Here is a 22,511-nt window from a genome sequence, read left to right as displayed (position 1 = left end):
CAAAATCATCTCTTGAAAGGAAAATATTTTGCTTTTTACTTGCGTGACTCATTCAAAGGCTGAGGGGGGAAATATAGAATACATGAACACATAAAAGTAAAATGCAATTAATCAAAGTGAATCACATACAGTTATATTTAATGCAATGACGTTAGTAATCACCTATGATACAGGGCAAGCATAAAAAGATACAAGGATTGTTTTCACTTCAATAACAGTTTGATTGGAAACTACAAGGTGCATATCAGATGCAATTGTGGATGAAATACCACACAGTGTATAGCACTTTCCTCCAGAAAGTCTCATTCATAGATTACATTTCTTCTTCATAATGATGTCTGAACAACTGAAGCTCTTCACGATGTCGGCATGTTTTTATGCCTTCATGATTGACTGATTTCATATTTACTCTGATTAATGAGCAGATGTACAGCTGTACCTAATAAAGAGGCGTTAGAATTTATGTCAGCTATTAAGGAACTTATTTTAGTTTGAAAACTATGCTGGGTATGTCTATTGAGTGGATACTAATCATATAACTCTGTTATACTTTTAGTTAAATGCAATGTCTCATTTGGAATATATTTCATCCATCTTTCTGAAAAAATATTAATAAATTTGACACCAATTGCCATTGAAAACTTTGTGACCTTAACAAAGTTAAACAACAATTACTTTGTGGGCATTAAAAAAACGACATCTTCTATGAAAATGTACCAGCAGGCAGATTGAACCACATGTCATGCTGCTAGTCAGCCAGTATTTTGAGTTATTTTTGTGTGAAATATGGTTGTTTTTTATATTTTGGTTGTATAATGTAAAAGTTGGACGTGGTTTTTCAACTCTGTGTGAGTTTCTATCTCCTATTATTTTGTTACTAATAACAACATGAATAATCTCTGTGCTTTTATTTTGTGTTTTAACAGAATTGGCATGACACTTTATTCTGAGAACTATTTCTAGTTTCATTTTAGCTCCCTGTCTCCACTACATGGAAAACTCTTCACCACTCGTCAGCGATGTGATGGTGAGTCGGCTTTGCCTGTCGCGGATGCCGCTGTTTCTGTGACCCCAGCCTTTCAGCATTTTCGTCAAGTGGTTTCTGAATTTAACCCCCACAAACACATAAAACACAGGGTTGAGGCAGCAGTGTGAGAAGGCAAGAAGTCGGCTCACGTAAAAGGCGTAATCCAGCGGTTGTGATGCTTCACACATTACAGCCAAAGCCGTTGAGTCGACAGTTGTTTGGCTGGTTTGGGGCCACAGATACAACGACTTTAGAAATATCACGACATTGTAAGGCGCCCAGCCCACAAAGAAAACAACCGTGATGGTAAAAATGAGCTTTAAAGTTTTGTTCTTTCTTCTTTGTGTGGTAGGACGCAGCAACCTGCACATGATCTGAGAATAGCAAAAAATGAACACCACCAGACTCAGAATAAAGAGAACATTTTGATTGTAGATGCCCCATAAGGTCCAGTAAGAATTTGCATGCACACATTGCTTCTGGTCCACTTTAGTGAAAAGGAAGGATGGACTGGCGGCCAGTGCACTCGCAGCCCAAACGGTCACACACGCCACCACGCTGCAGGAGCCCGTGCTGGACACGATGTCGGACAGAGGATTCATGACGGCGACGTAACGGTGAGCAGTCATCAGCATGAGGAGGATGCTGCTGCTGTAGAAACCCACGTAGAAGATGAAGTTGACCATTTTGCATGTATGTTCCCCTAAAGTCCATCCGTGCACATGGTTGTAGGCCCAGAAGGGCAGACCAGCGGTGAAGAAGAGATCCGATACGGCCAGGTTCAGGATCAACGCGTTGGTGAGGGATTTGAGATTCTCATACTTGGTCAGAACCACAATGACCAGGACGTTGCCAAACACACTGAGGATGACCACGATGGGGAAGAGCACCAGAGTGAAGATCGCCCCGAACATTATGACGTTTGTTTTGTTGCACATTTCATCGACGTAGGTGTCGGCGTAATCATAGAGGGAATCGTTTTCTGTGGTTGGGTTGAAGGTTGAGTCCATTGTTGCCATATTTCCACAGCAAGAAGAGAAGGTCTAAATGTAAAAAGGCTTTGTTAGAGCGGTGCATCCAATTCAACAGACCTAACGATACAGCAGTGTGGGTGGTGATTACATTGGAAACATTTCTTCGACGTATGTCAACATTTCATGAGGTAACAATGCTGTATCATGGATAATTTTGACTGGAACGTGTGTTTTTTTATATTTCAGAATGTCACTTCTCCCAAATTACACAAAAATCTAATTTCTTACTTATGTTTGGGGTTATTCAGCCATCTAGATATTTTAGGTTATATATAGTTGGACTCTAGAATATTCATCCAAAATGTCTTCATGTAACACTTACACATACTTACACAATTGAAAAAAATGAAATAATAATAATTACAAAAAGAAAAATATCTTATATATTTATATAAGCACTGGGAACTTGATTTCATGATGATATTAGCACTTATTTGTGAAGATTGGTGCGCAAAACCTGTCAGTGTTAGCAACACAATTCCTCAACTTAATTCTCATGTTGTTTGTTAAGTATAAATACATGTCATCACTTTTATTCAGCTGAGCCAAGCTCCCTTTAAACCAGCAAGATATGTATTTTGGTTTCGTATTTGTACTTCTTCACTTTTATCTTTGGGCTGTTATGAGCCTAAGATGATGTCACTGATTTTCAGCTTGATGATTTTAGTCAGTGAGGTTGTGTAACAAAGGTAAATACAAATCAACAAAGATTGCAAACAATATGTTGATACACTCATTGTTATAATGGGTGCCCTATTTATTTCAATATCAAGTCTTATTTGTATTAGAATTATCGTTGCCTCTTGGGGGGCATTTTTTTTGCATTAAGATTGCTGCTAAAATGATCTAATGATCTAAAGCTATTGTAAATCCATAACTATCTGTGTGGCAACCACTAAACGCTATTATGTTAAATATTTTTTAAAGATTGCTTTTGAGCTACATTCTTAAATTAAGAAGATACAGCATTCATACTTTCATTTCTATCTTTTGTATTACACTTACAGGTTGGAATATAAAGATACAAATTTATTTCAGTAACATTTTCTTTTTTTTTACAAAATACAGAAACAATATAACTATAATAAATAAATGAGAAATGTGAAAATGGACAGGCTACCTGCAATCACCAGAGTCCTTCATGCAAGTGTCATTGAAACTGGGAATTGTTCCTTAAGTATCGACCACAAAGGTGAACAGAAATCAAGCTTCATTTTCAGATCACCCACATGACATCTGTGAAAAGATTGTTCCCGTTAATACTTGTTTTAAGTGGCCATTACACTTTGATATTGAATACTTTTATTCTACTATCTAAACAATTAACACATTCCATTTTCCATGACTGTTACACTTAAGTAAAGCACTCTAATTACTAAGTTTCCTACAACTTTGTCCCAAGATTACAAAAAAAGGATAAAGGAGGCATTGCAAGTCTCTTTCTCCTCATTGTGTTTTCTGTTTAACCAACAGTCCTCTGGTTTCGACCTTCTGGAGAATCTTAAACATTTAGGAGATGAAAAACATATATATATTTTAATTTTGTTCTCTTGGTTGTTGTATTCAATATTATGTACAAAATAACAAAAATAATATATAAAATATAATAATTTAATACAAATTAAATACAAATTAAGACTTTAAATAAAGGTTTTGATTATAAGTTATTACAAATAAATATTTAGATGTATATTTAATATCATATGATAAATATATGTTTTGCATATCATACAATGCATCGTGATATTTACTGCTCAACAGAAATATAATTGTTTAATAATCGCAGTTTTGGATTAAAAAAAGTAAGTCAGGTATGTTCTAGTTCTTGAAACGTTTATAAGGCACGTCACACGCCTCAGCTTCTTTCTGTTTATTTACCATTTGTCTCTCAACCAAACTCGGAGAGAGTTCAGCAGCAGCCGCCGCCATTGATCCGCTGGCCTGTCAATCATCTACAGCGCCCGCCCCTCGACCGGCAGCACGTTTCTGCTGTATCGTCTCCAAATAGGACACTCTGGACAGTTTTACACATCAAGTACGTTTACTATGTAACTGTTTATTTAACATTTAAGCGTTTCGCTCTTCTTAAAAACCAAACTGTGATGCTTCGAAACAGAAATGTACATAAAATACGACAAGGAAATGAAGAGCTGGGAACAGGTGCACGCAGGGTAGCGTTCGCCAGCTGTGATGCATCGATGTTTATCTCTCCGTTTGTGGCGTTTTGAAGCCGTTTAAAAGTGATGGAAGTCAATGTCGCTGGTGTGATGTGCGGACTGTAGATAACGACGGTGTCCGCGTTGCCTGACAAGGAGAATGTCGCTGCCAACAGGGACACGTTTCAATGGTTCTACGTGATGCAAATGTTGCACCTCTTCCGCCTGAAGGCAAATGTTTGCTAACTTCCCTGCAGCTAATTAGTGTCGCTGGTTTCTTCATCTGAACGAGTTCATGGGTATCAGAAGAGTCTTGTGTGTCTCGGACTTTTTTAGTTTGGGGAGAATACAATTATAGTGTGAATGGAAAAAGACTTAACAGCAGAAGTGAGACTAGTTTAGGACTGTTTAGGACTGTGCAGCTCTGGCACGTTTCCAATGTCATGTGGGTTAATTGCTTTGGCCTCAGGTGTATGATGAAAACTCTTTTTCTCATAAGGACATTTCTGGATTATTCCACAAATAATTTCCATTTTATTTTTTAATGTTACATGCAGATTTCCTGACTGAACTGCCCTTGCCCCACCATGGCCTCCTCCTCCTCCTCCTCAGTTGGAGAGAATCAACTGCAGAGGATCATCAGAGATCTGCATGGTCAGTTCACACTTATAATAAACACTATCTAGTCTCTTCCAATCCAATGCATGTTTAATAATGTTTACTTTTTGGAGTTGGCATGTGGTATGTTTCTGTCTCCAAACAGGGAATATCAAGGCAACACATATTAGATTCTGCAGAAAGTATCTGGCTCCCAGGATATTTTAACAATTTAGATCGATGATATATTTTCATCTCTGACAGACATTTAGCTAAAATGATTATGTGAGCATACAGCTGCAGATTCTACAATTGTTTGCCTTCTCTGTGAACATAAGAACACAACTTGATAATGGTGTATATGTTCATGATGCTGTTACTGTCTGGTTTAGATGCAGTGTTTGAGCTGAGTAAAGAACACCACGAGTGTGGTGAACCCGTCACTGATGACAGCCCCAACCTGCACAAGTTCTTCTATAAACTAGAATACCTGCTACAGGTATGATGTCATACACCGTAAACATTTTGTTTAGAGGTTATCAGGATGATCTGGTTTGTCTTTTTGAAATTATCTGTGTTTTTCTCTAGTGATATACTCATTGGTTTATCTATTGAGGCTTCAACAAACTATAACAATGGATAAAGTTGTCTACATATCAAACATATCGATGGCCAAAGTGCAAAACCTCCTATCTGCAAAATGATACAGGAAAAGTGGAGGAAGACCTTCTATCTGTACTTTATAATTTTCTTTTTGTATTATGCATTGGGTATCCTAAACAATTACTATTCTGCAAGAAAACAACTATTTTCTTTTCTTTTTTATTCTCAAAAAAAGTGCATTTTTTTATCAGCTATCGGTTGTGACTAAGGATTCTTTTTTTATCTTAGACATTTTCTTTTAACCTTTCAAATAAAGCACTAAAGAGTGATTTTTTTTCTCCCCAATCCTCTCTAACAGAGACCTTAAAAGGTAAAAATATGAGTATTTCACAACAACAAAAATTGTAAAAAGAGACCTTTTGAATGTGTGTCAAAGAATATCTTTTGATTATCTTAGGACCCATTGATTCATCTAGTGACTCTTTGGAGGTGTCCCGACCCTCAGATTGGGAACCGCAGCTCTAGAGAGACAAATGTGTAATGTTGAAGAGGTTCATCGGAATCGTATTAATTAATTTTACCATTATCATTAAATATTTACACACAGTCGTGCCAGCAAAACCCTTTTGTACAATCCACACTGCTGAAGACATTATATAGTATATATGTAACATTAATTATGCAATAATGAGGTCATGTTTCTTTCTTAGTTTGACCAGAAAGAGAAGACAACCTTTCTGGGCCAGAGGAAAGACTACTGGGATTATTTCTGTGACTGCCTGATTAAGATTAAGGGAGCTAATGATGGCATCCGTTTTGTTAGATCCATCACTGAGGTAATCTTCCTTTGCAACACACACACACACACGCACACAGTCACACTTGGTGCCTCGGCATGTTGTGCGACACATGGAGACAAACAAATCACCATGTAACGAATCCTCAGGTGAATCGGGTAGAGTAAGACTCCCACCTTTTTCCTCACCTGCTACCCTGGGAAAGAGCGTCACACTGAAATAACTGTAGTTTAATTATTCCTTCTTGTTCTATATTTAATTAGTTGCTTTTCTTTTATTTGATATTAAGTTGTTGTCCTTAAAAAGCATCAAAAAGCAATCTAAAGAGTTATTTACAATGTAAATGTGTTCTGTAGATGTTGCTCTTTTAAGGGTACGATTATACAAAGGTCATATTTTTCTCCAATATTATTGCAACTTCCAATTATCTTCATTATTAATGAATATGCTTACTATTTACTCGCTTATTAGTTTAGCCTATACAATGTAAGAAACAATGCTCATCACAATTTCCTAAGGCCCAGATTGAGAGTTTGTGCCGACCAACAGTCCCAGAAGGTTTTTAATTTACTGTCATATACAGTGGGTACGGAAAGTATTCAGACCCCTTTACATTTTCACTTTGTTTCATTCATGTGATATTTCAGTTTTTCTTTTTTATTACATTTGCAAAAATGTCTACATTTCTGGTTTTTTTCTGTCAATATGGGGTACTGAGTCTACATTAATGAGAAATAACATGAACTTTTTTGATTTTAGTAAATGGCTGCAATGAAACAAAGAGCACATTTTAAAGGGGTCTGAATACTTTCCATACCCACTGTATGTCAGAGAAAACCACTAAATCAATACTTGAACATTAGTTCATTTATTTTCTTGCAATTGCCTAGTTGTTTAATTGCAATATTTCCTCTCTAAAAAGTAACTAAATATCTACTCATCTGATTTGAATATGTTCAGTTATCCTTTCAAAATTTAAATCTGATGCATCAAGACATTATCTGGATATGATGGTGATACCACCTTTTTGAAAAAGTGTATTACTGATGTATTTTTAATAGTGTATGCTAACATTGCATGATGGTACACATGCAACATCCTTAATTGAAAATTCATTTCAATATCGAATAATTGGTGGGCTCCAGTGCAGGTCCATCGTTCCTTTCATGAGGGATATAAGTAATAAGTAAGTGCCGCGCTTTTGTGAGCATTATTACTTTTACTTTTCTTTCACTCTTCTTGTTTCTTGCCGGTCAGTCTCTGATGTGAATCAGCCTCCAGCTGGTGTCCTTCTGGTGGATCTGTGGGTCTGTTGTCTTACTTCAATCCCTCCATCTGCTAATGTATTGGAGAGTCTGCATGTACTGACAGACACTTTACATTTTGGGTCTACGCAGAGATGACCTGAACACTTGGACGTCCTTAAATGTTCTCTGCCAGGACGCATTTTTACTTGAGCAGAAATCTGATGCATAGACGCTGAGAAGATCAGCAGGAAACTGAACAACAATTTTGTTGTTTGGTAAAAAAAGAATGCATTCATTGTAAGCCAAATATCTTTGGGTTTTGTAATGGGGGGAACGAGAGAATTCGAGACGTCATCTTATACCCCGAGAACAATTTTTACAACTTTTTACATTTAAACATGATATTATAGACCAAGTAGTTATCGACTAAGAGAGAAATAATGGGAAGACTAATTAATAATGAAAATAATCATTATTTCCTAGTCTTTTAATATCCTGCGAGTCTAATTGTTGAAACATTCAAGTAGAGATTATTCGGAAAGTAGGAGCCACGTGATGTGACGTAGTTGGACCTGTATGATGCTGACTTCACCGGACTATAAAGAACACCGACTACTGAGGCCAGTGCACAATGCAGAGGTAATGTGTGTGTGTGTGTGTGTGTGTGTGTGTCCTCAGTTGAAGACCTCGCTGGGGAGAGGAAGGGCCTTCATCCGCTACTCACTCGTTCACCAGCGTCTTGCTGACACACTGCAGCAATGTTTCGTAAACCAGAAGGTCACAAGGTCAGAGCGGAAACACTCGTTCTATACACAACCACGTTATATATATCTAAATAAATCGATCTAGATCCATAGACATAACTTTTTTCCTTCGACTTGCCAACACATGTCATGTTTCTGCATTATTGCACCACAATGTCCTGGTTTAGGAAGTGCAACTCTCCCTTCCTGATTTAATGTCTTATTTCCGTTTTGACAGAAGAACCCGACAGACACTTGGTCTCACCGTAGACGCCACGTCTCACTTCCTCAGCAGTCATCAAACCAAATGTCCATTTAGTTTCTGCTTTATTTAACCCGCATAGTGTTTTGTGATTTACGTTTCTCTTTCAAGGGAGCGTTGGGCAAAAGGTGATTTAAAGTTAAAGACGTCCCTGAAACACTTAATTACATTCTTTCTAGTGCCATGTTTATATTTATAAACCTACATATGCTTATTTGCTTTCTTGCTAAGAGTTAGATGAGAGGCTTAATACCAACCACTCTCATGTTAGAACATATGAAGCTATAGCTGGTTAGCTTAGCATAAAGCCTGAAATCAGGGAAAACGGCCGTACAGACATGAGAGTGATGTCATCCTCTAATCTAACTCTCGGCAAGTAAGCAGATAAGCACATTTCCCAAAATATCCCTAAACCCTTTTTATGTGTGATTGTATATATAAATACCTTGCGTTGAATGTCCTGGAACATTCTCATTAAAGTTAATAGTTAACAATCTGAATTCTTAAATAGTCTAAATCTATTCCACTCTTTGGCCGAGAACCAGAATAATTTCTTCACCTCTCCAATTCACGTGCACTCAAAACTTCCTCCAGGTTAACCTGTTTTGCCTTGATGAACTATGCTGGAGTTTTTGTCCACTAGCTTTCGCTAATCTCTCGACATACTTCACCTTCATCGGGCAAAACCAATTATGGAAATGACAGTTTCGTTGAATTAAATCTTAATTGTGCCAGAATACAAATAAATGAAGATAAACCACAATATAACTCTAGAGTATGATGTTTTACATTTGAATTATGAGTAAAGGGTTAAATGAATTGTTTCCAACACCCCCAGAATATATATTTCATTAATCACAGGTGTATTACCTTATTTTTCCTGCTTATATTTATGCTACATTTGATCAGTGAATCTTATTTTATTTGTTCTTATCATAAATCGCACAGTATAACCGTACAACGCATTAACCAAACCAACGGTATATAACATTGTTGGGTATCAATGTTTGTGTTCACTGTGTCCTCAGTATTGTGTTTTATGCTTTTTTTCTTTATATTCTTCCCACACAGCGACTGGTATTACGCCCGGAGTCCCTTCCTTAAGTCTCATGTCACTGCCGACATAATCAACCATCTTTATGAGCTCAACCAGATCCACTTTGACGTGGCAGCCAGAGGTTACGACCTTGATGCAGATTGGCCAACCTTTGCGAGGTAACGAATGCCGACAATTATCGGTTTACACTTTCACAATAGCCCGTTTCCTTTTGAAGAAAAACACAAACTTGATTCTGGATATTATTTGAGATGGGGAAAAAAATTTATTTCATAAGATGAAAAGAAAAAAAACTTCAGATTCTTCCGCCTCTGGCGTGTAAATCCATTGTCAGTTGTTCGCAGACAGATTTTTAGTAATTTGAAATAACACCCCAGTTTAGTGCAGTTTATGTAGAATTGTGGTGAAGGAATATTGAGTATTTCACAACTTGAAGTAACACTTAATTATCTGATCACTCCGCACATTCACAGCTGTGTGTGAGTGTGTGTCTGTCAGTGGGGGCCGACGACGATGTGTGAGCGCTCATCACTGTTCCTCACATCAGCACCTTTGCCAAAACTTTTCACTTCCTTGTCACTCTACAGGCAGCGGACATCATTTATTTTAAAGGCCCATTATCGGGATTACTGGTTAAACCACAATGTAATGCAGTGCAGTGACACCGAAATTTGGTCCGCAAGATTACCTGAAAAAGGGTTGAATCGACACCTGTCAACACATTATGAACACGAGTAAAGATAATACAATTCTTAAATGCACTACTTTGTTTGAGGGCTATTAAAGAGGAATATATTGTACAGTTTAAGTACTCTAGAGCAACTACAGTACTTGTTCCAATTATTATTTATCATGAGTAGCATGAAGTTACACCACCCAAACCCAGCTCACATTAATCCTGACTGGACGGAAACTGTTTCATTACTCAAGAAATACCAGCGTTCATTACATGCATACATGTATAGATTTCTTTTTAACAAATAAAGTATTGGAGGTTTCTCACAAATAAACTAAATGTGACACACAATGATATGTACTGAAAAACTATACATTAAGTCAAATTATTTTTCCAATTCATTAAAGGAAATTCTCCACATAAGGATATTTCTTGGGAAAATATGAAGAAATTAGGGGCCCCATGAAATATAATTTACTATAGAGCCACATGAATACCTTTTTATTTGAGTCAACTTAAGTTCCCCTTTTGTATGTAATGTTTGTTTTTTCTTCTCTCAGTTGGATGTCGTGTTTCTTACTTGCTTTACTCTGTCTTCACAAGCTGTTAAAGATCTTAATATTTGCTATCTCATTATGTCAAAGGCGAACCATAGGTACCGCCTCAGCTTTTGGGTGGAGGCCTCCCAGCCGCTGCTCCAGCATCAACAGTCTCGTCAGCAGCTACTCGCACTCACAGGTACTTAAATACATAGTTGGCAATAACAACACTGCACGCATATTTACGTAAAAAGGCTTTTTAAACTTCAAAGTGATCTTGTTCCATTCTCTGACCAGGTGCAGGAGTTTTTCCCGATCTCTGCCCTGAGTCCCAGTCTCCTTGCTGAACTGGGGGAACTGGGGGAACTGGGGGAACCCTCTCCTGGCAGTATTGCAGAGAACCTCCGCATTGAGCTGGACCAGTCCGAACTGAAACAGAAGGAGCTTCTGGCACGGGTTCAGGAGTTGGGGAAAGAGTCTTCTCAGCTGAAAGGTGTGGTTAAGGACCTTGCAGGCCAGCTATCAGCAGCTCAGAAGTCCTCTGCAGCTACAGCAGCCCAAAGTCACCAAGAAGCCGACGATCAGGAGAGAGCAAACCACCTTCAAACCAGCCAACTTAAAGACAGACTCGCAGCTGCTGAGAACAAGAATATGGAGCTTTTCTCCAAGTTGGACGAGGCTTTTAAAGAAAAGGGACAACAAACCAGCAGCTACTGCGACTCAGCCTGGACAATCCAGGGACTCCTGGATAAACTCAAGGCAGTGGAGGAGGAAAGGGTGGAGGCGAGGAGGGAGGCCGAGGGCGGGGCCAGGCTCTCTGAGCGTCTTTCCCGGGAACTAAAACTCCGGGAAGAAGAGTTGAGGAACAGCGAGGCGCAGCTGGCTGAAGTCAAATCCGTAGCCCATGAGGAACGCGAGGCGGCGCTCGACCGGTTGGCGGAGCTCCAGAGTGCCGTCGGTCGAATTCAGGGGGCGCTCAGTTTGAAAGACAAAGAGACGGGGAACTTGAGAGCCCAGCTTCAGGATCTGCAAGCGTCCCTGGAGTGCAGAGAAGGAAAGGCGGAGGACCCGAGGAGAAGACTGCACGAGGAGAGGGACGAGGAGAGGGACGAGATCGAGCGGAGATGGAGCCGGAGCAGCAGCCAAAAGGAGGAACTCGAGAGCCAGCTCCTGGATGTAAGAACGGCTCTAAAATACAAAGTGAAGGAGCTCACCTGTAGTTCAGAGAAACTCCAGCATTCTGAAGAGCAGCTGGAGAAGCTGCATGTTGAGAAGGAAAGCCTGAGTTCTCTGCTTGCTGAGAACAAAGTCGCTTCCTCTGAGATCCACGAGGAGCACAAAACCAAATGCAGCAATCTGGTGGAAATAAATGCCAAGCTACTCCAAACGGTTAAGAAGAGCGAGGGGAGCATGACAGAGCTGACTGAGAGCAAGACCGCCTTGTTAGACCAGCTGGCTTCTCTCAGGGCTTCTGAGAAGCACCTCAAGGGCCGAGTTGAGGCCGCAAAGATGTGTGTGGAAGATCGGGAGAAGACGCTTCTCGACGAAAACCTGCATTTGGAGGAGATTTCCCAGAAGGCGCTCGTCCAGAAGGAAGTATGTGACGCTCGAATAAAGAAGCTGGAGCATGAGAACAAGCAGCGTCTTGAGGTCCACTCTTCGTTGGAGAAACGGTTGGCCACGACTCAACAGGAGCTGGACTCTCTTACTGCCAACGTTGCACAGTTGGACAAGAGCCTCCTGGTGTCCCAAAGAAGCCAAGCAGAGTTGCTCGAAAAGCTCCGGGAGACTGAGACTCAACTGAGAGGCCAGGCGGTTGAATCTGAGCATCTGCAAGCCGGAGCAGAGGAGCTGGAGCTTCATGCGGAAAAGGGAGTCGCCGCAGAAAGCGATGAAAAAATGCGGAAACTTCCCGATGAGCTTCAGAAATCATCAGCGGAAACCAAAGAGGGCCCGGTCAGGCTCGGTGTCGCCGAGGCTCAACTGGAGCTCAACCTGAGGGAGGTGCACCGGCTCCGGGAGGAGGTGGTGAAGCTCAGGGCTCAGCTCCGAGCGGGAACTGAGGAGCAGATGAAGGTTCAGGCGCGTCACGAGGTGACGGAGTCCTCTAGAGATGACCTGCGTGTCCGAGCGGAACAACTCAAAGCCCAGGTAGAGGAGCTCAACCGCCGAGAAGAGGCTCTCGCCCGGGAGCGTGACGGCGAGGCCCTGGCTCGAGCAGGTCTGGCTGCAGAGGTGACGTCCTCCATGGAGGAGCTCGCAAAGCTAAAGGTGCGTTGCGAGGCCTTGCGTCTGGAGACCGGCGACTCCAGGGAGGCGCTCCATAGAGCCAACACGGAGACGGCTGAGCTCGGCGTGCGCGTGTGCATGCTGACCGCCGAGAACGAAGAGGCGCGCCTGCGCTTCGAGGGCTCGTCAACGGGGCTGCAAGAGTCGAGCGAGGAGGCGGCTCGGGAGGCCGGGAGGCTGAATGCCTTCACGGAGCAGCTGAAGCGGGAGAACCAGCGACTCCTCGATCGGCTCCGTGACGACGGCGGGTCGGTGGCGACCGAGCAGGAGCTGCAGGAGAAGCTCAGCAAGACCAAAGCGGAGGCCGGAGTTCTGCTGGAGACGAGCAAAGAGGAGGTCCAGGCCATCCGATTCCGACTCAGCAGCCAAACCCTGAGTCACAGCAGCGAGCTCCAGGTCAGCCACTCACCGTTGAGCGAGAGAATAGAGGCATCCTTTAATGGGTTTATACGCACTTAAAAACCCGGTTACAGTTGTCTTTCTCCTTTTTTATTTGAATCAGACTTCGAGGAACCTGATATCTCTGCTTTGTATCAGATGGTTTCTCATTGGCTCACAACGTGTATGCATAAGCATGCCAAAGACTCCAGAGAGCGAGAAAGTGACAGAACGTCCATCTGAATTAATGCTGAATCTGATAGTTGCATAAATTAGCCTATATACATTTTTAAATAATTATTAGAATTCCATTCCTAAACATTTGACCTTAAAAATGAAAGCACATTTGTGCTGTTAAGAAAAGCTTCCCTGATGGAAAAAGTCAGCTTGCTGCATGTAAACAAGGAGACTACATGTCACCTAGAGCCCTCCGATTGTCTGCATACTCATTAATAATGTACGTTTAACCAGCTTGAGTGTCATATTAATAGCAATAACCTTTCTCATCCAGACTGTGAATCAAGAGTTACAGGAAGTGAAAACAAAGTTGACGTCTGAGCGTGAGAGAGCGGTCGAACTGGAGAACAGATTCCAACGGCTCGAGGTGAGAGGACACACTGATTCCCGGTGTGTCACACAGTTTATCATTAACAGGTTAATCTGGACCCCGTCTAATCACTGAAGCACGATGCAAAGCCTCAGACAACGTGCAACGATGTGCAGCTCTGTGTGTTTCAGATTGGTATTCGAAAAAAAATTCCCGTTACCGTGTGTATATCGAGAATTGAAGTTATCGTAACATTATGGTCACAGGCATGATTTGTAAAGAACCAGAAATAATGCCTTCCTTTGCTGTACTGATTGCAGGCTGAGAATCAGAGATATTGCCAACAGATTGAGGAGAAAAACATCCAGATGGCCGATTCGGAAAATCTCATCCAGCAGAAAGAAGACGAGATAATCCACCTGAAAGGGAATTTATCAAGGTGAGATACTGTATTCATAAGCACACATTCTGGACTGAATTAGAGCTCTGTGAAAATTACTTTTAATCTTGTGTGTTTGGATCAGTGTGTTTATTTTTCATTTAATATGCCTCATCTAGGAATTTGTCTTATTTGCTTTTTTATTGTTTTTAAAACTCGAGTCTGAAGAGAACAACTGCACAATCGCAGTCACCAGAGATTCCCCGATGTCTTTTTGGACACATTGATGAATGAATCGGCGTGTGTGTGTGTTCGTATGAATGCAGGTCTGAGGACGGCCTCACAGCGGCTCAGCAGACGTGTCAGGAGATGAGTGAAAACCTACGGAGAGTCACGCAGGACAAACAGAGCGTCGATCTGAAGATGGGAGCTGAACTCGATGATCTTTACCGCACCAAAATCAATTTGGAAGAAAGGCTTGTCCAACTGATCAGGTATAAACATACATATTTACTCTGATCTGCCATGGCATACTTTTTTCCCTTCCTCCTTATTAGTGAGGTTAATTTGATTTAAATATGCACAACGCAGGCCTAGATGTGTTGCGTAATGTCTTTGGGTTTGGGGTTTGTCAAATGGCCACAAACGAACTATCTACACGGTGTATCCTGCGGCTAACTGTGCTTTTACAAATGTGCGTGGCGGTGCTCTCTGCAGGGAGAAGGATGCGTTGTGGCAGAAGTCCGATGCCCTGGAGTTCGAGCAGAAACTGCGGGATGAGGAGACGGAGCGGGACGTCAACTACTGCCTGGGCTGCCACAGTCAGTTCAGCTGGTGGCTCCGCAAGCACAGCTGCAGGTCAGGTGGTCCTCTGTAAATTAAATAAAGATACTTTACACTGTGATATATATTTCACCAGGTAAACCAATACGACTAGCGTCAATGCCACTACTTTTAAACCACGCATGTCAATAAGTGGCAATTGCTTGACAAAAATAGTAGTTATACATGTTCCTGTGTCTGTGTATCGCATGAATACTTCTTTTTTTACTCATTCACCTCTTTTAAAAGAACAAAGAAAACTCAGTGGAAATGTATTTGAATCATGCGCTTTACTTTCTTCCATACTAAAAGCCCCTCTACACTCTCATAATATAATTTTCAAGCAATTTTCTTGACTCGATCATAACATGCCTATTCCCAGACTGTGTGGGCGTCCCTTCTGCTACTACTGCTGCAGTAACACGGTGAGCACCCAGCAGGGCGGCCACAGAGAGCGCTGCTGCAGCGACTGCTACAACCAGCACAGCGCGGTCGTAGAGCGCCACCCGCAGGAGGAAGTGACTCACAGCACACCAGGGTCACCGTTCAGGCGGTTGCTGCAGGCTGGGAGGGCTGTGACGATTGCTTCAGGTAGCACAAGACACACACACACACACACACACACACACATACAGTTTGTCAAACGCTAAGGGAAATGCACAGTTTAAATATGCGGTGTGTTGTCAACGGCATACACGGTGCAGTAAAAACATGCAATGAATATTAACGCAAATGTTTATTTCCTAGGCGCAGATGAAGGAGACAAGCCGAATGATGGTGTTTTTGACATCATCACAGAGGACGAGGTGAGCGGGGTCTATGACGGCGACTCCCTCTCTTTTGCCACCGCCTGCTCTCCTGGACACGGGCAGCAGAGGGCAGCACAACTGTGAGTATCTCACACGTGGTCAACTCTCTGGGGGGGAATTGAGAGTGTGGTGCAGGGAGTCAGTGAAGCCAGACATGAGATATTTATTCCAATCACAGGAACAGCTTCTTTTTTTATTATTAATAACCCGCCACCTTTATCACAAAGTGTTCAGTCCGTACTGCATCTAGTCCTGCGGGCTGTCATCGTAAAACTAACTTAATTGTTTAAAGTAATGGAAATAAATTCTGGAGCATGATCTTGAAAGGTGTACGACAATTAGCTCGACTCGTGTCAATTACATGTCCCTTTTCAGCGTTAATATTTTTCTACATTCGTTGCTTAACATTTTTTCCTGTAACACAGACATGTATTTGCATTTTGGCGTTTCCTGTTCAGCCCTACGATGTGTGTAGTTTCTTGCATTTGGTGATGTTACGGCCTACTTACTGTGTCGAGTTGTACGCAGACAGACAGACTAATATAACTAGTTGATGGAAAAACCTTCGAGAAAATGAAAAGAGAAAGCAGCTGGAACAACTTGAGTAGAAATGAGTAACTTTTATTGATCAAATAATGATTAACCAAATGAACCAACACAAATGGAAGCAGGGACGTCAGGGTCTGTCAGGCCAGACTCATACAACACCAACTTGAACATAAGGAGATCAACTCCAACTGGAAAAACAACACTGAGCTCCTCAAATGACCACAAATCAGGAGAAAACAGAAATGACAAAGTACTGTAACTGGTAACGTCGGCCTCCTCAAAGCCGGTTGCCAAACATCTCCTCGCCAACTAGCCAGCCAAGACGAGGATAGCTCCATAGAGCGGTAGCAGAAGCCAATAAACAAAGATGAAAAGGGGCCGGAGCCCTGGACCTGGGGGTTGTTATCAGCTCCTCTGGCGGACTGATGACTCGGTTGTGGACCCTCCAGGCACTGAAAGGGGGCGTGGCATAGCAGAAACACAGAGACGGCTCGCTTCCAAAAAGAGGCCAGAGTAAAGTCAGTGGGTGTAGCCAATGCTGTGTGTTGTGTGGCACCTTTGTATTGTCTAGAGAGTATTATATTGAGGAGGAAGAGGAGTTTGTTTTTTTACCGATTCACTTAAATTGATTACGTCTGTATTATACCTTTTTAGTTACAATAGGTTTGATCTTTTGACACTGAAATTCTCCCCAGATTGATACAAATGTGCGTTTACATTCTGTAAGTGTAGAATACCCATCACTCTTTCTAGAAACAGCAGTGCCAGTGCAGGAGACCTCACATCGGAGGATGCGGAGGACTTCGGTGCTGCAGTCCAGGATCCAGAGATCTGCCTGCTGAAGTCTGGGGACCTCACGTGAGTTCCTCCTGCAGCGAGAGTTACACGGGTAAAATCCTGACGTGTGTTTACGAATGCACGCAGTCACAAGGTCAGACTTTCAGAGGGCGTTTCTGTATTTTTCTGGGTGAAAACCTCACGCTAAATCTCCAAATGGGAAGTGAAACTTGAAGCGGATTCATGTGGCATGGACAACTTCCCTAAACTGTGCTTGGTCCAGCAACAAGTTGTGTTCAGTGAGTATGGAGGAAGCTTCAAAGCCTCGAGTCAACAGGTAGCCTCTGTGAAGTGACAGTGAGCAAAGCGCTGAATCCTACCCCCAAAACTGAATGGATTGTTCTTTTTTTTTTTTTTACAAAACATGTGATCTGTCTTGGACACCGTTTTATTCCCTGTGCTGCAGGCTCTCCGTCCTCTTCACAGTGGATGACATCTCAGGGTTTGGGGACGGCTCCCGAGAGCTCTTCGTCAAGTCCAGCTGTTACAGCACCATCCCCATCTCCATGAGTAGTGCTGGTCCCACGGTCTCCTGGACGTTTACCTCCGAACCCAAGAGCATCGCCTTCAGTGTGGTCTACAGGGAGACTGCAGAGACTCCACTGGAGCAGGCCAGGGTGAGACGCCAGGATCTGACTGGAGGCAACAAATACAGCAACATGCAGTATTTGTGGGATGATTTATGTCATTAATGTAACTAAAATATGTAGAAGTACATTTCTCTTCGGTAGTTATCAATATCAAATTGGGATATCACGATACGACGATAGGAAGTAAATTAATGAAGAATATTTTTAATAGATCTATAGCTCACAACTAAAATATTTATCATCCATTATTTTAATTTTTGTAATATTTAAAAAAATGTTTACATAAAAACGCAGAATTTAAATGATTACGAAAGAAAAGTTTGTATTTTTATTGTTAAAAATAATTCTCACATTGTCAGTTTTAATGATGTAACATAAGCTGCTTAGAGCTGGTGTTAAGAAGTTAAACGGGTCATAATCCCCTCTCTAATATCTATTTACTATTGCTGTGAAAACATCTTCAAACCACTATATTTTACGAGATTACATTTGACACATCATAATAATGCATCTTTGTGCAATATTTATTGTCACTGAGTAGAGCTCGAGCACCCCACAATGGAACTAAGTGAAACTCCTGTATGTTATACACCGTGAACACGGGTATATTGATCACACGGTAGCATCATCGATGGGTGACTAGAAGCATTAAGGCCGGTCTCGATATTGCATTTATTTTCATGAGTAAAGGCTGATAAAGATCAGCTGTAACTTTTTTACAATCTTCCACTACAATGGTAACATGGTGGTTAAACTGTATCATCAATCAGCAGTTCACATGACTCCCTCAGTATCGTCTATATCCAAAGTAATCCCACGCTGCCGCACCTTTTTGGGCAGATATAAGGCTGGAATGTGGGTTGCCGCAGATATTTTTACAATTTTTCTAACTTTTTTAAAGCTTCAAGTGAGTGGCAGAACTCTGGCATACACAACACACACACACACGCACACACGTGTTAGGGCACTCGCGCGCCAGAGGCGATTTCCTGAGCGCACACAAACCACTTGTCTCACAACGTCTTGCTGGCAAAATGGATTACTCCTGACGTCCCTGATGTCGAACACGATTTCCATCCTTTGCTCTCCACAGGTCCTGATCCCGCTGACTCGCTGCAACTCCCACAGAGAGACAATCCAGGGGGAGCTGAAAGTCCGAAGCGCTGGAGAATACACACTCGTCTTTGACAACTCCTTCTCCAGGTCGGTCGCTCTGTGCTCCGCCGGAGAAGTTGGTGTTTGTAAGATATTCTGTGAACTCTTTAGCACAGACCGCTATATTTGTACGGACCGCTACTAGATTAGAAGAGAAGGAGCACTTTTTAACTTATTTATAATTCTGCTGTCTTTCCTGTTCATCAGGTTCATCTCAAAGAAAGTGCTGTACCACCTGAGCCTGGACAAGCCTGTCGTCTACGATGGAACTGACCTCCTCTGAAGGAGGGGAAGCGGGTGTGAAGCCGACCGTTGACAGACACGGGGTTTAAACCCGTTCACAGTGTTCACGGCAACTGGGTCAGTCCACTGTTACACAATGTTACACATTTGAAGGTGAGCTGTTTATTACAGCCGGACATTGTAGCTGATTATTTAACATTAAGGGTTCGCGAACGTCCCCGCCAGAGGATTTAGAGGATTGTTGCGTATTTGAATGTGAAGAACTTGTTTGCCTGTGCACCGACGGGTTTCTCAGCACCGACCGATGTCGCTCCCGCGGGCGACATCGGTTGAACTCATTTGTTGAATCGAGTAAAGCTGCATTTCCATTCGTCAGCGCGAGGTTTGACACATCACTGTTTGTTCCTACCTCGTCTCATCAATTCAGACTACTGCCTTTTTTTTTTTTTAAATGGGACTAATGTGTTCCCTGATAAACTACATTCGGAGTGGCAGATATGGTTAAAGTCCTCTCTCACGCTATCTGTCATTTTTGGTTGTCATATTAATCTTCATGATGATTTAAAAAATGTCCCTGAGAAGTGAGAATATATTTATGATTAAAAGAACCAGACAGAAATATCTGTTTTTAATTATCCAGTGAATTTAATCTGATTGTTGAATATGTGACAAATCATGTGACATTGCTGGAAAAAAATATATATATAAAAAGATACAATATTGCCATGAATCATATCCTGCTTATCGATTACAACATTATGGCTTAAAACACCTTATTTAACAGAACTACCACACCCGACGTGGTATCGTTCAACCATGGAAATGTTACATGAATAAGCTCATTCAGTCATGTCGGTATCTTTAATATTGTTGCCTTCTCAGCTGGTGAAATTGCAATAAATGTTGTTTTTTGTGTTATGATCACGACGAAGCGGAACATGAAGAAGCCGGACTCCTGCGAAAGCTGCAATACTTTAATTGTCTCCAGGAATCTTTAATTCAGTGCAGTTTCTAATGATTGAAGTTTTCTATGCATGCAAACATGAATGTGCATATTTCCCAAATGTAACCCTCAAAGGGGACAGAAGGACGGGGGAGGGGCACAACATGTAGATTAAAGTGTTTTTTTAATATTTAGTTTTTACTTGAATCATTTTTGACCAATGGGGAAGGTTTTGTAATAAATTTAGTGAAGACATGATGTGCATATAAAGCCTTTTAGGTGATTAAAATGTTTATTTTGGAAATAAATAAATAAATAACATTTTATTTTCAGCGTGGTTTTCGAGATGGGGGGGAAAAGCTGTTAGTTGTTTTCTACAGGTGTTTACTGTTGCTCTGTGATGTTGTGCAGCGTGTCAAACAGAAATGTGTTTATGCCTCAATTGTGTCTTCACTGACTTGAATATACAGAAACATTGTTTTCATATTCAACAATTACTCATGCAAAGAAAAAAAGTCTTCCAGTATTCGAAAAAACATTTTGTAAATTGTAGGAAGAAGAGTCGGGAAATGGCAAATGACACTAAAACATATCCGAGAGGTATATTGCCAAAAATTCTTGAGGTCAATCTTTGTCTATTTGATAGTTCTGGGATGTTTCTATTAAAGGGCATTGCAACATGACTGCTGTGCAATGCACTGTTGAACGGGCTTTTTGTCCGTCTGTTTCCCATGAGCCTTTGTGCCAGTTCCAGAATGTGTTTCCTTTCTTTTCATTTGTATCTAGTGAGAGTGTGATGGTCGATGTTTACTGCTGGATTTGACAGAGGGAAGCGTTCACTCTCCGGCTTAACCTGTAAATGATACCTGAGAAATATAGCTGAAATATCATTTACATACGAAAGAAGTATAATAATAGAATGGATTTTAAGATTGTGGACAAATAAATAAGGATTGTGTGATAACCAACTGAATGAAATGATTCATTTACGTTTGTGTGTGTGATCCTTTTGCAGCATCAGGCAACACACAGAATAACACATCACTGGATGGATTGCCCTGCAATGTGGGCCAGTCATTTCTGCTTCATCAAATTGAATGGCTATAATGTCAACACAGTATTGGTTTCATCATCGCATGAGCAACTCTCGGCAAGGCTATTTAATCTATAGAGCACAATTCTGACACTAGGCTTTTCAAAGTGCTCTCCAGAAGCATATTCACATATTACTCATGAGACTTGAATGTATAAAAATAAACAAGCGGGCGATAATAATCTCTCTAATTGTGGCGTTGTCTCGATTGAACGCTCGCAAGCTGTTCACATTGGGGATCTTTCCCATCTCCAGCATTCATAATCATGTAATAAAAGGTGATCACATCATACGGACAGCTAGCATAGGAATTGTATAAAGTATATACACTACTAGTTATTATTTTTACCAACAGGAAATGAGGCAATACGCAACTTTGGAAGGTCACCGCAAATTAAAGCTGTTGGCAGTTTGTTTAAATTTGATCAGCTGCGATCAGCGCCTCTATTAGCTTCTTGCACTGCATTGTGGGACGATTGGGTCCATCAACAGCACACTATTAAATCACTTTTCTAAGTGTACAGACTTTCCTTCTCTTTTTATCGTCACTTTTCCAATGTGAACACACTCGAAACCTGCTTTGATATAGTACGTAGTATTTGAGAAAGAGCGAATAATGTTTTTATGGATTATTCCAGGGATCACATTATGTGTCTGAGCGCTCACACACGCACACTTTTACGTCCACGCCTCCTTTCCTGCTTCTGTTCTTCTGAGCATTCGTGAGTGCATCGAGCATATGTGTGTGTATACAAGTTGTTGTTCTAGCAAGGTGTCGGTCTGAGAGACGGTGTTTATGTTGCAAAGGCCGTTCTGTTTCTCAAGGTTAATGATCTCCTTCTAAATCATGTCACATCCTCCTCTTCCTCTTCCGCCTCTCCCTCCTCCTCGACTATTCTCTCCTGCATTGCTCTCCTCCCGCTTGCTGCCTTTCCTAATTGTGTGTGTGTGTGTGTGTGATGCTAATGCACCACAGAGTACACACACATACAGATAATCAAGCCACAGAAGGGGACGTTCTCACATTAAGTATACAGTGGTAAATGCATTCTTATACACGCATATAATATGCACATTTCTTATACGGCCATCTCCATCTAGAGCAATATATTTTCCCGCTCACCAGCTGTAATAAATGA

The 22,511-nt window shown here is 41.4% G+C and overlaps 2 protein-coding genes across 2 annotated transcripts; one reads left to right on the top strand and one right to left on the bottom strand.

Moving 5' to 3' along the window:
* Window positions 1-987: 987 nt before the first annotated feature.
* Window positions 988-2,046, bottom strand: LOC130198533 (chemokine XC receptor 1). The gene has a single exon (XM_056421723.1). It carries the CDS (start codon window positions 2,044-2,046, stop codon window positions 988-990), a length of 1,059 nt encoding a protein of 352 aa, XP_056277698.1.
* A 1,977-nt stretch (window positions 2,047-4,023) lies between these two features.
* LOC130198529 (FYVE and coiled-coil domain-containing protein 1-like) lies at window positions 4,024-21,247 on the top strand. The gene is made up of 18 exons (XM_056421718.1): window positions 4,024-4,096; window positions 4,775-4,871; window positions 5,207-5,313; window positions 6,128-6,253; window positions 8,140-8,246; window positions 9,538-9,681; window positions 10,844-10,937; window positions 11,036-13,423; window positions 13,917-14,009; window positions 14,273-14,391; window positions 14,658-14,825; window positions 15,049-15,189; window positions 15,536-15,744; window positions 15,901-16,042; window positions 17,265-17,369; window positions 17,755-17,965; window positions 19,032-19,141; window positions 19,301-21,247. The coding sequence occupies exons 2-18, from the start codon at window positions 4,805-4,807 to the stop codon at window positions 19,374-19,376; spliced, it is 4,407 nt and encodes a 1,468-aa protein (XP_056277693.1). The 5' UTR covers window positions 4,024-4,096; window positions 4,775-4,804; the 3' UTR covers window positions 19,377-21,247.
* The last annotated feature ends 1,264 nt before the right edge of the window (window positions 21,248-22,511 follow it).

The sequence above is a fragment of the Pseudoliparis swirei genome, chromosome 8 (assembly GCF_029220125.1).
Source record: "Pseudoliparis swirei isolate HS2019 ecotype Mariana Trench chromosome 8, NWPU_hadal_v1, whole genome shotgun sequence".
Lineage (NCBI taxonomy): Eukaryota > Metazoa > Chordata > Actinopteri > Perciformes > Liparidae > Pseudoliparis > Pseudoliparis swirei.
Note: the sequence above shows the minus strand (reverse complement) of the source record. Positions and strands in the feature narration are given on the sequence as shown.

What these genes read in the sequence shown, in the direction of transcription:
- LOC130198533 (XM_056421723.1), bottom strand. Translation starts at nt 2,046, where the DNA reads ATGGCAACAATGGACTCAACCTTCAACCCAACCACAGAAAACGATTCC.
- LOC130198529 (XM_056421718.1), top strand. Translation starts at nt 4,805, where the DNA reads ATGGCCTCCTCCTCCTCCTCCTCAGTTGGAGAGAATCAACTGCAGAGG. An exon ending in CAGCAGAGGGCAGCACAACT is followed by an intron (nt 16,043 to 17,264) that starts GTGAGTATCTCA and finishes CACTCTTTCTAG; the next exon opens with AAACAGCAGTGCCAGTGCAG. An exon ending in CTCCACTGGAGCAGGCCAGG is followed by an intron (nt 17,966 to 19,031) that starts GTGAGACGCCAG and finishes TGCTCTCCACAG; the next exon opens with GTCCTGATCCCGCTGACTCG.